General features: G+C 41.1%; 1 protein-coding gene and 1 long non-coding RNA gene across 3 annotated transcripts in view; one reads left to right on the top strand and one right to left on the bottom strand.

Moving 5' to 3' along the window:
* Window positions 1–14,949, top strand: part of LOC149317139 (uncharacterized) — a 28,403-nt gene that overhangs the window by 8,167 nt on the left and 5,287 nt on the right. The window lies entirely within an intron of this gene.
* On the bottom strand, window positions 8,654–13,818 carry LOC149317140 (cytosolic non-specific dipeptidase-like). The gene is made up of 4 exons (XM_089516932.1): window positions 13,257–13,818; window positions 11,675–11,816; window positions 10,885–11,032; window positions 8,654–9,490 (listed from the first exon to the last, which is right to left on the bottom strand). The coding sequence occupies exons 1-4, from the start codon at window positions 13,407–13,409 to the stop codon at window positions 9,421–9,423; spliced, it is 513 nt and encodes a 170-aa protein (XP_089373058.1). The 5' UTR covers window positions 13,410–13,818; the 3' UTR covers window positions 8,654–9,420.

The raw sequence follows: 14,949 nt of genomic DNA, 5'->3' as shown, positions 1-14,949 counted from the left end.
AAAGCACGTCTCCTGATTTTATTTGTTGACTTTTTCACATTCGTAGTATCATGGGGCAACAGGGCAACTAGAGCAAAATGTCCTTATTTTATAAGGAAAAGAGCCAACATTCCAAATACTGTTGTTTGAGACTTCAGGATAAATAAGACAGCTTTGAAGTATTTGTATCTTAGTCCTTCAGTTCTCCATCTCGTTCCCTTTTGGAAATTCCTTTGTTGTTTGTTCTGTGTAGACATATTTGTGTATGGCTAGAAACCAAAATTCTGTCATCCCAAAAGTTCAATGTTTTCTTTGACACTTTTTTATAACTCTGATATGGAAGCCTCATTAGACATAATTGAAGTTAAAATAAAGAGGTAAAAATTGCATTCAAGACACAAAAATCAAAGCAGAGATCACCTTCTTGTAATCATGGTAAAAATATTTTACATTAATTTCTTAGTGATCAGCCTTGTTGACTGGTGTGTGTTTGTGTATGTGTTTGGTTTCAAGTCACCTGTTGACTTATGGCTACCCCATTAATTTCATAAGGTTTTCTTAGGCAAGTTTGCCAGCTCCTTCCTCTGAAATATCTACAGCATCTGGTATTCATTGGTAGTCTCCCATCAAAGTATCTACAAAGGCTGACCAGGCTTAGCTTCCAAGATCAGGCAGAATCTAGTGTCTTTAGGGTGATGCGTGTTCCAGTGACTAGGGTTGGCATCACCCCAGTGCAGCAACTCATGGTATCATCCCCCCCAACTGACGTCCTCCCATACCACACCATACAGAATCCTGGATAACGTTTTTTGTACTAATGTTACTCATAAATCATAATTGCTGTGTATCACTGAATGTAATGGTAATCGTTGTGACTTAAACAACTAGCAAAATTAAAATTACACCTTTAAATTACAATATCATACACAGAGCTGAAATGTATTTTAATGTATATAGTTCCATGTGGTTAAAGTGAACATTTAGTAAGATGTGGTGTTTTTAAAGAACATTTTAAAAGAATTAAATAATTTATCATTTTCATATTTTTCATAAAAAACATTTTTTTAAAAAAACCTCTTCAACATTTGAAAGGCACACAGCCAAAAGGCAGATGTTTGGGAAGCAGTGGTGTCACCCCTCTTAGGATGCCACATGTTGCAGCTCACACTCTCCCAATGACACCCCTGGTGTGTTTTATGCATATACATCCATTAGAAACCAGATAAAATACAAGACATGGCCCTGCAACCCTGTTAAAACAGAAGGTAAGAAATTTCACAGTGTATGCAAAACATACTCTGAAACAAACAGAAAAACTGACTTTAGCTGACACATGGCATCACAACAGCATTATCAAGGTAGCTGTTGAGAATAGACAACTCATTCTTATTTTCTCCCATGGTACACAGCATGACAAATGATTTAAGATTCTAATTTTATTAATTAGCGGGAGGTCATTTATTCAGGTTGGAAAGCAATTCCTCTTAGCACATCAGTATCTTTACATTAAATAATTACATTTTAATTGAATGTGTTCCACTAACAGAATTAAAGCATCTTTGAAAACATTATACGAGTGTGTGTGTGTATTCTGATACCCAACAAACATTCTCACACATCTCCAATCCCACACCAAATGTAGAATCTAGACTTCCCTGGATGTCCTCCTTCAGGGCCCCTTTCCATATGATGTATGGCGGGTATGCCCACACCATTTTGTAATGCTTTACTTATAGATCCTTGCCTACTACTACCACCACCAGCACTTCCTGAAAAACTTGACATGATTTGAATTCTACATGTTTTATCCTGATGTATGTACTTCCAGTCTTATGTATTCTAGTCAGAAGATATAAGACCATGTTATACAATTTATGGGGGACATCTGAGTTACAGAAGATATTTTCTTTAGACACATCTTTTCCTAAACTTCAGTGCAATATTGTTACGCTGATGCCAATTCTGACCGGTAAGAAGCTGCAGGGATTCCAGTAGATATTCATGTTGTTTCCTTTGGAAAATCACAGGAGGTTTATGAAATATTTGTGTTGGAGAAATGCTGCATAGTTCAGTGGCAAAACAAATACTAAAGGATCTAGGTTCAATCTCCAAGTAGGATTGGTTTGAAACTGCAGAGAGCTGCTGGGAGCCAGTGTAAGATACTACTGAGCTAAAAGGGAACAATGGGAACAACATAAAGTCTCAAGAATATATGAGAGTCTTTGCCTAGATTATGTCTCTACAAGTTAACTTTCTGCAATGTTGAACCAAGATGGAACCCTAGTTTGCTTCACAGCAGATAGACTTTCCATCTTGCCTACAAGCAGCATCTTTTATCTCCAATCCAAGATAGGAATGTGTTGATCTGCATAGAATTTAGCATTGCAGGAAAACCATTGCATATAACTTGGGCGAGCTTTACTCTGAACACTTGTTGCAGTGGGGCGTACTTCTGAACAATCCTACAGCACGGTGCTTTTTATGCTTGGTGGGAAAGCAGCCAGATTAGTAAGAACAGACCTGCTGTCACCCATTTTTCTTTCACCAATATTTTACTCTTGGCTGCACTCTGTGCCCTTAGTCTCACCAACCACTGGAACGCAGCACAAAATAATATTCGACCCTCTTGCCCCAGAAGTCCTGTCTTAAATAAGACCATCTACACTGCTTAACATTATGTTCAGGGGGGAAAAACTTCCTGAGCATTAGTGGGGGCACAAAAAGAAAATCTCTGTTTTGCTGGTTCTAGAGGAGCAATAGCGGAAAATGTTGCCCTTGAGATGTTGGTGGTCTGCTGTTCCCATTACCCTTCAGCATTGGCTATGCTGAACCAGTGTGGTGTAGTGGCTTAGAGTGCTGGACTAGAACATTGGGAGCCCAGGGTTCAAATCCCCACTCAGCTATGGAAACCCAGTGGGTGACGCTGGACAAGTCACAATCCCTCAGCTCAAGAGGATGCCAATGGCAAACCCTTCTCAATAAATCTTGTCAACAAAATCCCATGATAGCTTTGCATAATGTGTTACGTTAAGTCAGAAATGACTTGAAGGCACACAAAAATGACATTGGCTATACTGGTTAAAGGCAAAGGGAATTGCATCCCTACCCAGCACCATCTTAAGGATTTCCTATGCTCCTCAGATCTCTTCTTCTTAGCCCCTTTGCACCGCTAGCCGAGACAGAACTGTAACTACAGAAATAAGCAGAAATACTTATGTTGGATCATATGGTGAGCAGATCAAGAGTGGGGTTACAAACATTAAAATAGAAAGCAATATGGAGTAGAATACAGATTAAGGTACAAAAGGACTAGAATTGTAGCAAATGTAAATACACTAATATGTATTTATTCTTACCATTAAAATTGTAAAATATAATCTTTCCTCCCTCTCAACTGTATCTGGTCTGAAAAAAGCCAGCTTCAAATCCTGGGTCACGAAGCTGGCTTGTATCAATAAAGAAAAGTTACATTAATCAGAGTTAGGGCTCAAATAAAATTAAAAAAATATTAATTAAAAACAGATGTGAAAGCTTCCAACCTCCTTGAACTGTGCTGGAAAACAAGAGGGGGATTGCCCAGTTTCAAAAATCCAGCGCTGAGGGAGATTTGCCTCGGAGCTGGTGTGCAAAGCACTGAACTAATTGTGGAAACGCCAGTTCCAGGATGAACTTTGCCCTTTTAATCCGGTTTGGGATCCGGGGTAAAAGGTAGTCTGAATGGCCCCAGAATATGCTCAAAACCCACAGAAAGTGGAATGCTTGCTGCGTGTGTATGTGTGTGCATGTGAAAGAGAGAGATATGCAAAGACAAGGTAGTGGTGATTGGAAGAAACGGAACAGATTGTTCTGAATGAAGGCATGAGCAGCTCACCGGAACATTGGGGGAGCATTCCACACTGTAAAATGTTATTACAGGTCCAAATGGTCATGGTCAAGAGTAGGATTTCCATGTATGCTATTGGCTCTGAATCAGTGTCAACCTCAGTCCAGTCCAGTGTTATTACTCCCATCTTAAAGACCAGAAGAGTTGAATATTAGGGCAGAGGGAGAAGTATGAACACTTCTAAAACAGGGGAAACAGTAGCATCTACTGGTTTTATTTGACTGCAATTCCCATAATGTCTGACCACAGGTCATGGTGGCTGGTGCTAAGGAAGACAATGATCTCATCCTTTGATATAACATAAGCCTATCCTCTGATCTAACATAATCTACTGTTACTCTTGCCATATCACACTTGGGAAGGATGGCCTTGTGGCTGAACAGAGAGTTGAAGGTTATGCTTCACAGTACTACTAAGTACGCTATCTATTACATTTTGGTTCATTAAATGTAAACTTTAAAGGGAATTTTTCATTTTAAAAAACAATTAGATAATGTACACTCACATCCAATACTTCCATCTATAAATTTAACTGTCCCGCTAAAAATAATTTAATATCAACCTTGCAGTAATGTAGAACTACAGAATGCATCCTGTCAAAAGCATGTAGAAGTAGATTAGTGGGTTAGTGGAAATTAAATGAAAAGAAATAGATTGGTGGGTTAGTGGAAATTAAAGAGGAAAATAATAAAAAAGCTAAAGGGTATAAGGAAAACCAGTAAAGGGTAAGGAGTTACAGAGTGTCCAAAACAGAGATGCTGCCAAGAGTCCATCCATCTAGCATGTGGCCTTCCTCTCTTTCAGCTTCTACCTTTTTTAGCATTATTTTTTACAGTAAGTTGTGCCTCCTCATGATGTGGCCAAAGTATGATAGCCTCAGTCTTGTCATCTTGGCTTCCAGATAGATTTCTGATTTGATCTGCTCTAGGACCTATTTGTTTGACTTCTTGGCTGTCCATGGTAACCTCAGCACTCTTCTCCAGCACCACATCTCAAATGACTTAATTCTCTTCCTATCCGTTTTCTTAACTGTCCAGCTCTTACATCCATACATGGTAACAGGGAACACAATGGCTTGTAGGCAAACATTGTTCTTTTTTCTTTTGGACAGCAGAGCCAGGGGTCTGGCAGGAAAATCGGAGCGAGCACAGTGGATGCATTCACCTCCTTCCCCCACGTGCTCCCTTCTGCTAAGCCACTCTCCTTTGAAGACCAGGACACCTATGAAGAGAAATTGGGCTTCGGATTAAGAGAGATACAGGATTTAATGTGGGCAGGCCGGTCCAAGTTGATTACAGTGCGGTCCCAAATACGGGAAATGGCCGAACTGGCATATGATTTGGATATTCAAATCAGTAAATGCCAGTCGAAGCTCTGTGAAATCGGTCAACTGAGGATGGCAGCCGGCCATGGACCGAGGAGAAGTCCAAGGAAACACCAATGCAAAACTGTGGTATCAATGAAGGAACTGAGAAGACTTCCAAGGCATCAGTAATTTAAATACTACTTTCTCTCACGGCTGCTGTCCCCATTGTTAGTCTTTTTAAATAGCATACCTCCAAAGAGACCCGAAGCAGCTTTATTTTGGCAGTCTGTAACAGGCCTAAATTAACTAAAAATATGACCAAACAGGAAAAAGAGATCCACAAATCTGGAAGCAAAGTGGGGAAAAAAGATAAAATACCCAGGGATTTGGTTAACTAATAACAATTTAAAACTGTTTGAAAATAATTACCATAAAGCATGGAAAGAAATAAGGGAAAATATTCATAGATGGAACAACATGAATTTATCCATTTTGGGTAGAATAGCAGTAATCAAAATGGCAATTTTGCCTAAGCTCGTGTTCCTTATGCCAAATCTCCCTATTATCATAAAATAAAAAAGTTTTCAAAGAGTGGGAACTGGAGCTTAAAAAAATTTGTTTGGAAGGGGCAATAAGCCGAGAATTAAATGGAGCACCCTGAAAGACACAAAGGAAAGGGGAGGGCATGCACTACCAGATCTGAAAATTTACTTTTGGGCATGGTGTTTAATTTGGATCCAAGAATGGATCAAATTACGTAACAAAGAACTATTAAATATGGAAGCTGCACAATTAAGATTCAGCTAGCATGCTTATCTATACTACAATAAGCAGCAAATTAATAGAGATTTTGCCCAATCAGGAATGCGCTTTTCAAGGCATGGGTCAAGATTAAAGGGAAATTTTTTCTGTAAAGAAGAGGGGGATTGCCCAGTTTCAAAAATCCAGCGCTGAGGGAGATTTGCCTCGGAGCTGGTGTGCAAAGCACTGAACTAATTGTGGAAACGCCAGTTCCAGGATGAACTTTGCCCTTTTAATCCGGTTTGGGATCCGGGGTAAAAGGTAGTCTGAATGGCCCCAGAATATGCTCAAAACCCACAGAAAGTGGAATGCTTGCTGCGTGTGTATGTGTGTGCATGTGAAAGAGAGAGATATGCAAAGACAAGGTAGTGGTGATTGGAAGAAACGGAACAGATTGTTCTGAATGAAGGCATGAGCAGCTCACCGGAACATTGGGGGAGCATTCCACACTGTAAAATGTTATTACAGGTCCAAATGGTCATGGTCAAGAGTAGGATTTCCATGTATGCTATTGGCTCTGAATCAGTGTCAACCTCAGTCCAGTCCAGTGTTATTACTCCCATCTTAAAGACCAGAAGAGTTGAATATTAGGGCAGAGGGAGAAGTATGAACACTTCTAAAACAGGGGAAACAGTAGCATCTACTGGTTTTATTTGACTGCAATTCCCATAATGTCTGACCACAGGTCATGGTGGCTGGTGCTAAGGAAGACAATGATCTCATCCTTTGATATAACATAAGCCTATCCTCTGATCTAACATAATCTACTGTTACTCTTGCCATATCACACTTGGGAAGGATGGCCTTGTGGCTGAACAGAGAGTTGAAGGTTATGCTTCACAGTACTACTAAGTACGCTATCTATTACATTTTGGTTCATTAAATGTAAACTTTAAAGGGAATTTTTCATTTTAAAAAACAATTAGATAATGTACACTCACATCCAATACTTCCATCTATAAATTTAACTGTCCCGCTAAAAATAATTTAATATCAACCTTGCAGTAATGTAGAACTACAGAATGCATCCTGTCAAAAGCATGTAGAAGTAGATTAGTGGGTTAGTGGAAATTAAATGAAAAGAAATAGATTGGTGGGTTAGTGGAAATTAAAGAGGAAAATAATAAAAAAGCTAAAGGGTATAAGGAAAACCAGTAAAGGGTAAGGAGTTACAGAGTGTCCAAAACAGAGATGCTGCCAAGAGTCCATCCATCTAGCATGTGGCCTTCCTCTCTTTCAGCTTCTACCTTTTTTAGCATTATTTTTTACAGTAAGTTGTGCCTCCTCATGATGTGGCCAAAGTATGATAGCCTCAGTCTTGTCATCTTGGCTTCCAGATAGATTTCTGATTTGATCTGCTCTAGGACCTATTTGTTTGACTTCTTGGCTGTCCATGGTAACCTCAGCACTCTTCTCCAGCACCACATCTCAAATGACTTAATTCTCTTCCTATCCGTTTTCTTAACTGTCCAGCTCTTACATCCATACATGGTAACAGGGAACACAATGGCTTGTAGGCAAACATTGTTCTTTTTTCTTTTGGACAGCAGAGCCAGGGGTCTGGCAGGAAAATCGGAGCGAGCACAGTGGATGCATTCACCTCCTTCCCCCACGTGCTCCCTTCTGCTAAGCCACTCTCCTTTGAAGACCAGGACACCTATGAAGAGAAATTGGGCTTCGGATTAAGAGAGATACAGGATTTAATGTGGGCAGGCCGGTCCAAGTTGATTACAGTGCGGTCCCAAATACGGGAAATGGCCGAACTGGCATATGATTTGGATATTCAAATCAGTAAATGCCAGTCGAAGCTCTGTGAAATCGGTCAACTGAGGATGGCAGCCGGCCATGGACCGAGGAGAAGTCCAAGGAAACACCAATGCAAAACTGTGGTATCAATGAAGGAACTGAGAAGACTTCCAAGGCATCAGTAATTAGAATTTATTGACTGTAGTCCCATTATTAGATTATTAGTAGCTGGAATATTAGGGGCAGATTAAAATTAAATGCTACTTAAATGCATCGAGTGAATTAAAAATAAATAAATAGTTATCCATCCGAATTCGTGGAGGGATCGGTCCTGGGCATCCCACAAATTCAAAATGTCATGGATATATACATCCCCTTCTTTCTCCATTCCCCCCACTCTTTTCCACTGCCTTCCCCTTCCTCCTATTTTTACAGCTACTGCCTGCCCACCAAGCTTCGCCCAGGGAACTAGTGGGGGCCTTCCCTCAGTCTGGGGGCATTTGAGACAGTGGGGCAGGGGCTGCCAAGGCCTGGAAACATCTTTCTGCCGGCAAACCGCCATGGCGATCCCCAGGCACACATGGCCCCCATCCGTCTGCCACAGGCTGTCTGCTTTCTTCCTTTCTCTCCTCATCGCCATAGGGCTGCATCAGCTGAGCCTGGTCCAAGGCAATGGGGGGCTGTGAGAGAATGCAGAGGGGCCCCCCTTGCTGTCTCTCTTGGCTTCTACAAATTCTACAAGTACCCGCCAGCATGGCCCATAATCAGGGATTCTAAGAGTTGATATCTTAAATGAGAGGAACCAAAGGTTGAGAACTACTCTTCTAGAGCCATCACTTCCCAAGGGAAGTTGGCATTATTTATCTAGCTGTAGTGTACCAACCAGCCACCAATCACCCCAGGCTTTCTTCCTTTTGCAATAGTTAACACAAGATTGATTATTATTTTAGTAGACTGATATTTATTTAGCAGCGTTCCATGTGAAATACAACGAACAGTTAGAAAAAAAGTAGTTTATTTTTAATAATCAAATATATGCAGTATTGATCATGGTCTGTAGAGGTTGCAAGAAGTCTGAAGTCACAAGGTAGATTGCCAGTAAGGGGTCCATAGGGGAAAATGGAGAGCAATGGCTCCCACAACCACTACTTACTTCCAGTTCATCTGAAATTTCTCAGGAGAACTTTGTTGCCTTATCGAAACCTGTGGCAAGAATGTGTTTTTCCCCCCACATACAAAAGATGTGGATGTCAGCTTCGGATTCTGGTGTGTGATACAACTTAATGTGAGAAATGGCAGATGTTTGGGGGTGGGCTGGTAGAAAAGCAGCAGAAGAAACAGAATCAACTTGTCATTTGCTGCTATATACAGACTATGAAAAAATGACTTCTGTCCCATCTCTCACTTCCTTCTGCAAGGAATAATTGGTAGTGAATTAAAGATTAGGGAGTTACAGTACTGTGGCGGTGCTTTCAAGTGAGCACAGTAATTTCTTGCTTTTTAATGTATATAAAAAGAAAATCAGAGCTCTTTTCACATAAAGTGCACATTATTGAGTTCAAAAGTATTTTGCCAAGCATTTCAGTGTAAATTTTGTCTGAAAGAAGAGGGAACAAGAATAGTGCACTTCTAGAAAGTTGCAAGAAAGTACTCCAAGGAACTTTCAGGTCCAAAGCAACTCCACTTGCAAAAAAAAAGTTCTAATTCAGTCCTTTAACAAAGCAACTTCGTGAAGGTATGCACCCAACAGTTTGACACCTTGAATGTAGTTGTACCTGGGAAAGAAATATATGTTATTAATACAGACAAACAAAATAGAGCAATAGGTTTTTGTGGGTTTTTCGGGCTATATGGCCATGTTCTAGAAGAGTTTCTTCCTGATGTTTCGCCAGCATCTGTGGCTGGCATCTTCAGGGAATTCGCAAAACAGATGGGTTTACCAATATCATAATATGTTTTGATCATGGTTTTAATCTGGCCCACAACTGATTGACAGCTGGCCCTCAGCACCAACACATTCTAACATGGACTTTGCATAGTAATAACTTGTGTTGCTATGCTTCCCTTTTCCACTACACAATTAAAGCATTTTGATACCACTTTAACTACCATGACTGCATTCCATGGAGCCCTTGGATTTGTAGTTTCGTAAGACACTAGCGCTCTTTGGCTGAGAATTTTCTTAAAAATGAAAATGTGAGGATTCCACAGAATGAAGTGCTACACTTGTGTAATAGGAGTTAGGTTTAAGTAGGAGTAGGAGTTCTAGGGCTGCATGGAGAGATGGGAAGGGAATGAGAATTTGCAAGTGAAAGAGATCCTGCTGGGGGCAAAGCAAGCAAGCAAACAACAACAGCAACAACAACAACAACGAAACAACCCCAAAGATGAGGAATACCACAGTGTGAAACGACGAAGATACAGAATTAGGGAACTGAGAGGGAGAGTCAGAATTAGAAAATGACAAAAAGGAATAAAAGGTGAGAGGTAAGTAGCCACAAAATAAGGGCAAGGATCATTAACAAATGACTGTGTGCCTTTGGGATGGAAAGCTGAACACCATACACTTCTCTCCACCCAATCAGGTGGAGGGGAGTCCTGGGGACTGCTTTCCAGCCTAGTGGGCACAAAGGCCAACAAACACCATTCCCTCTTACAACTCAAGAGTTTGCTGGGTTGGTGGAGACTTGTTTGTGTGGTTGGTGAGTACACTCCAGGCCTATCTACCAATCCCTGCAAGATTCGGGGTCAGAGGGGGGGATGAACACCTCTTTTGTACTAAACTTTTTGCTGTGTTTTGAAGATGCAGTATGAAGTCAGGGCCAAGGGGGGAGGGGGTGCTGTAAATGAGAGAGAAAATAATGGCTCTAACTCTGTTCGTTATCAGTCCACTCCCTAGTAAGCTTTCCTGTGAGTCAACAACGCTCCGTTAAAACCAATAAATATTTAGCATCTCTCAAAATTACACGCAGGGATTGGAAAAATTTGGATCACAGCTCCCAGAATGCTGTTTGGAGGATTCTGAGAGTTGTCATCCAAAAACATAACCTTTTCAATAATTTGAGGATGGGAATAGAACTGTTCTGCATAACCTCTCTTAGAAATGGAAAGATTAATCTACCCTTTCCTGACAGTTTAAGCTTTCTTCTCTGTATACAAGGTGCCTTACCTGTTCAGTTTCTCATTCTGCGAATGGGCTCCGTCATCTGCAGACCCAACAGGTAGCAGCATTACATTTTTGCCTGTTGCTTCTTGGAAGGTCAGGGTGACGGGTATACTTCCTCCCTCCCTCGTCAAGTCTGGCTCCACACCAAATACTTGGAGTAAGGACATAAAAATTATTTCCACCATCTATAACATGCATCTGTAACCCACACTTTGTAATCTGTACAAAGATTCTTGCAATATGCATATAGAGTGTGCCCGCACCATACGCGGGTGCACTATACGCGGATTTAACCCTATGTGGGAAGCCGCACAGGAGCGTGCGGGGCACAAGGGGCGGTGTGTCCCACTGGAATGAATGGGGTGCGCGCCCACGGCACGCGCGCATCACCACGCCACCACATGCACGAGCCCCATTCATTCCAATGGGGCTTGAGCATGCGCAGAATTCGGCTTATGCGGGGGAGGGGTCTGGAACAGATCCCCCGCATAAGCCGAGGGTGTGCTGTAGTTAAACTTACACTTCTGGTTAATGTTTTTCAAGTAAATTTCTATTAACTCAGACAACCAAGAGTAATTTTTGATTCTGCATCACAGATTGTTTATCCCCAGCCAGTACAAAAGATCAATTAAGCTGAACATTACAACACTGATAAATACTGCTTTCAGTGATAAGAGATACCTGTTAGAAACTCTTTACTAACTGTTTGTTAACTGCATCTTAATAGCTCAGGCCCCATTCTTTGGGGCATTTTGATCAGGGGCTTGAGAAAAACAATACAAATTTTACTCACCTGTTTTCATGGCTCTTCTGCCAGCCATGTAGTGGGGATGGTTGAAATCTGACACCCAAGGTTTTCCACCATGGCCTAAGTATACTTTGAATTTATTGGGACTTTGCAGCCCAGCAAACTTTTTGGACAAGTAATCTTGAACCTGCAACAACAAGGTAAGCAAGGAAGATGATGAGCTTGACCGCTACCATTATTATTAGTTAAGAATTTCAGGATGAGGCAAAGGTAGAATAGGATTCGAGCTGCCCTGCCCATAAATTCACCTCTAAAAACCAAAATACATTGCAATGTTAAACTGTGTCTGAGATGTGTAGCTCACCTCCTTTTCAGAGCATAGAACACATAGATGTATGTATACACAAATATTTTATCTGTCAACCACATGGATCAGGGTACTTAAAGGACATCCTAACTCATAATGGCCTGCCTCTATAGCAATGGGGGCTCTTCTTGTTTAGCCAGCACAGTGGAGAAGACCACACTGGACCCATGCCTCTTCCATGCATGGCCAGTTGAGGCCTACTGAGCTTCACTGTTGCAAGCTGCAAGAAAGCCCTAAGGACTGATCTGTTTTCTTTCAACTTTATGACCATGTTTCTTTGCACTGTTCTAGCTTTTCAGCTGCACTGCTTCCTTAGATTAGTACTACTTTGGGTAGATGTTTGTCATTATGGCAGGTAACTATTGATTCTGTTACCTTCAGCTGTTCTATTATTGTATGAGACACTATGTAGGATGTCTTGGCAAGGCTTTTGCCCTAAGAGGTGGCCTAAAAATGTTTGATTTTAAAAACCCACATATTTTAGGGGGAAATGCATTAAATGCCTTTAAGTATATTTTAAGAATGAGGAGGCACTGAAATAAAATCCTACCATGTTTGTAGACCAGGCCAATGCAACGATATTAAAAAAAATTCAAACTTAACAGGACAGTTAAACCAGCAAATGTATCACAGCCCAGAACCTCCACAACTCCTCCACTTATAGGTTTAACAGCACTAATTCATGTGCATTTGTCCCCCTGCTGATCCCTTCTCTAACTGTTTCATGTGCATTCTCCCCATTTTAAAGGTTACTTTAAAAAACAAGACAAAACAGAAATGGACTTCCAGCCACTTTAAATATTGTATGGAGGAGGCAGTACTTCACATGCTGCATCCTAGTTAGGAATTATTCTCTCCCATGGTCTGAAGCTGCCCACCCTAAAGTTAAAAGATTAGGCTACAAATGAGGTTGAAGACCTTTACCTATGATCCCAAGGCTGTGAGCAGCCAGAGTGGACAGTACTGAGCTAGATGCAGGATTTCATACAAGGCAGTTCCCTAAGTTTTTAGAAACAAACAGTATATTTGCTATATCAGATCCATTTTCATTTTTAAGACTATATACATACAGGTTTGTGTTTCCTTCTCACCTCCTTCCATTTCTATTTCTATTTAAAACTATGTTTTTAAAAGTTGCTGTATTCCTGGTTTGACCCATCTGAGGCTGGCCTAAAGCTTGGGTTCTGTCTCTTCAAGAGAAGGCTAACTAATTCCTGCTGAGCTGCCTCATCTTTCTCACTTTCCTTCCATGACACATACCTGTTTGGTTACAGCTTCTGGAGTCATGTCTGGTACCAATCTGATTGAAAATTTTCCAATCACTTTCCGAGGAATCACTGTTTTGGCACCTGACCCAGAGAAAGCACCTTCTATCCCATGGAGTGATAAGGAGGGATATCGCCACCTATGCATCAAGATGTCTTTCTATAAGTCTTCCACTGTCCAACTATTCAGAAAAACTGGGCGGGAGCCACATCCAAATGCATGGAGAAGCACTGGTTTTAGAATTTGATAGTTTTACTTCTATTTTCAAATTAAGTTTCAACCTGCTTTATTCTAACACGTTTATAAATACATTAAATAATCACAATAAACAACCATATAAGTCTTCTTTATCATAGTGCTAAAAATCCCGAAACTCAACTTCTTCACCCCAATAATTCAACCCTGTAATGCAATCCTTCACATATCTCTTAATAAGGAAGGCTCACTATGTTCAACTGACTATTCACACACAACCATGAATAATTTTGCAACCTTAATAGGGCTTGAATTTGAGCTCCTTCCTGCAATGGCTATGATAAAAGTGGGGCAGTTCAATCAGCTTCTATCAGAAAATGACTGATGCAAGAAAACTGTATATACTGCATATACTCATGTATAAGTCTAAAAATCTAGGTCAAAAATTGACCCAAAAGACCTGAATCGACTTATCCATGGTGTAATGACTGGGCCCTCCAGTCATTTGGGGACTTCCCCTGAACCACAAAGGGTTAATCTGGGGGGAGGTACATGCTAATGAGAGCTGACATCACATGCTAACGAGCAGCTACATCATAGCTGACGTAAGGCTCACCTGGCCAATCAGCAGTGCCAGAGCGGCCGTTTCAAGAAGGTTCGAGGACAGGACTTTAAATACCCTGTAGGACCATGCTTTCTTTGTTCTCCATCTTTGTGTTTGTGTGGGGGAACCAGATGTTTCTTTGTGAGGAACAGGCTCAGGAATGCAGGCGGAGTTGGCAAGGAGCCAGCTCTCTGCATCCAAGAACTCAACACGGACTGCAAATCCCATCACTGTGTGAGTAGTTAGGAAAATGTGTTAGCTAGTGCGTCTAGGCTTTTTGTTATGTTTATCAAATAGCTTGCCTGAAATGAACTCTTTGTAACTATGCTTTCTGTACCTGTGAAGCAAGGAGGCTTTGCACGAAGGATACCTTCCTATCCTATGCTATTTCTTTAAAATAAATATCTTTCTTTAAAAGTATCTGCTGTCTCTCTCTGCTCCTGCACACGTGCCTTTTAGCTCGGTTGCTGGTTACTGATTGCTTAAACTAGATCTCTCTCCCTAGCAAGTCCCAGTGTGTGCTTAGGGAAACGTAGTTCATTGAGATTCACTGGGTGGTAGCAGCGAAGACTACAGGATCTCAAGGGGTCCCATTCAACTCAGCAGAGAGTGTGAATGGAGACCTAGGAGATCCTAGAAGGGAAGTTTTAAGGGACCCCCTGGAAGTAATAGCCACGCAGAGGGCTAATTGCCCCAGGGATCACCACACATGGGTCAATGTAAGTACTGTGTCTTAACTCTCATTTAAAAGAAGGAACCATCCCCTTGTCAAAAGCAAGAGTATAATCTGTCCTGGAAGCACCAATCCCCTCTACTCTCTCATCTATCCAGCCTTAGGAGTGAGCAAAAGACCTATGTCTGCTGGAATTTTGTAAGTTCTTTGACACT

Source organism: Sceloporus occidentalis, unplaced genomic scaffold, assembly GCF_023333645.1.
Source record: "Sceloporus occidentalis isolate IW3139 unplaced genomic scaffold, rSceOcc1.0.p SCAF_3, whole genome shotgun sequence".
NCBI lineage: Eukaryota > Metazoa > Chordata > Lepidosauria > Squamata > Phrynosomatidae > Sceloporus > Sceloporus occidentalis.
Note: the sequence above shows the minus strand (reverse complement) of the source record. Positions and strands in the feature narration are given on the sequence as shown.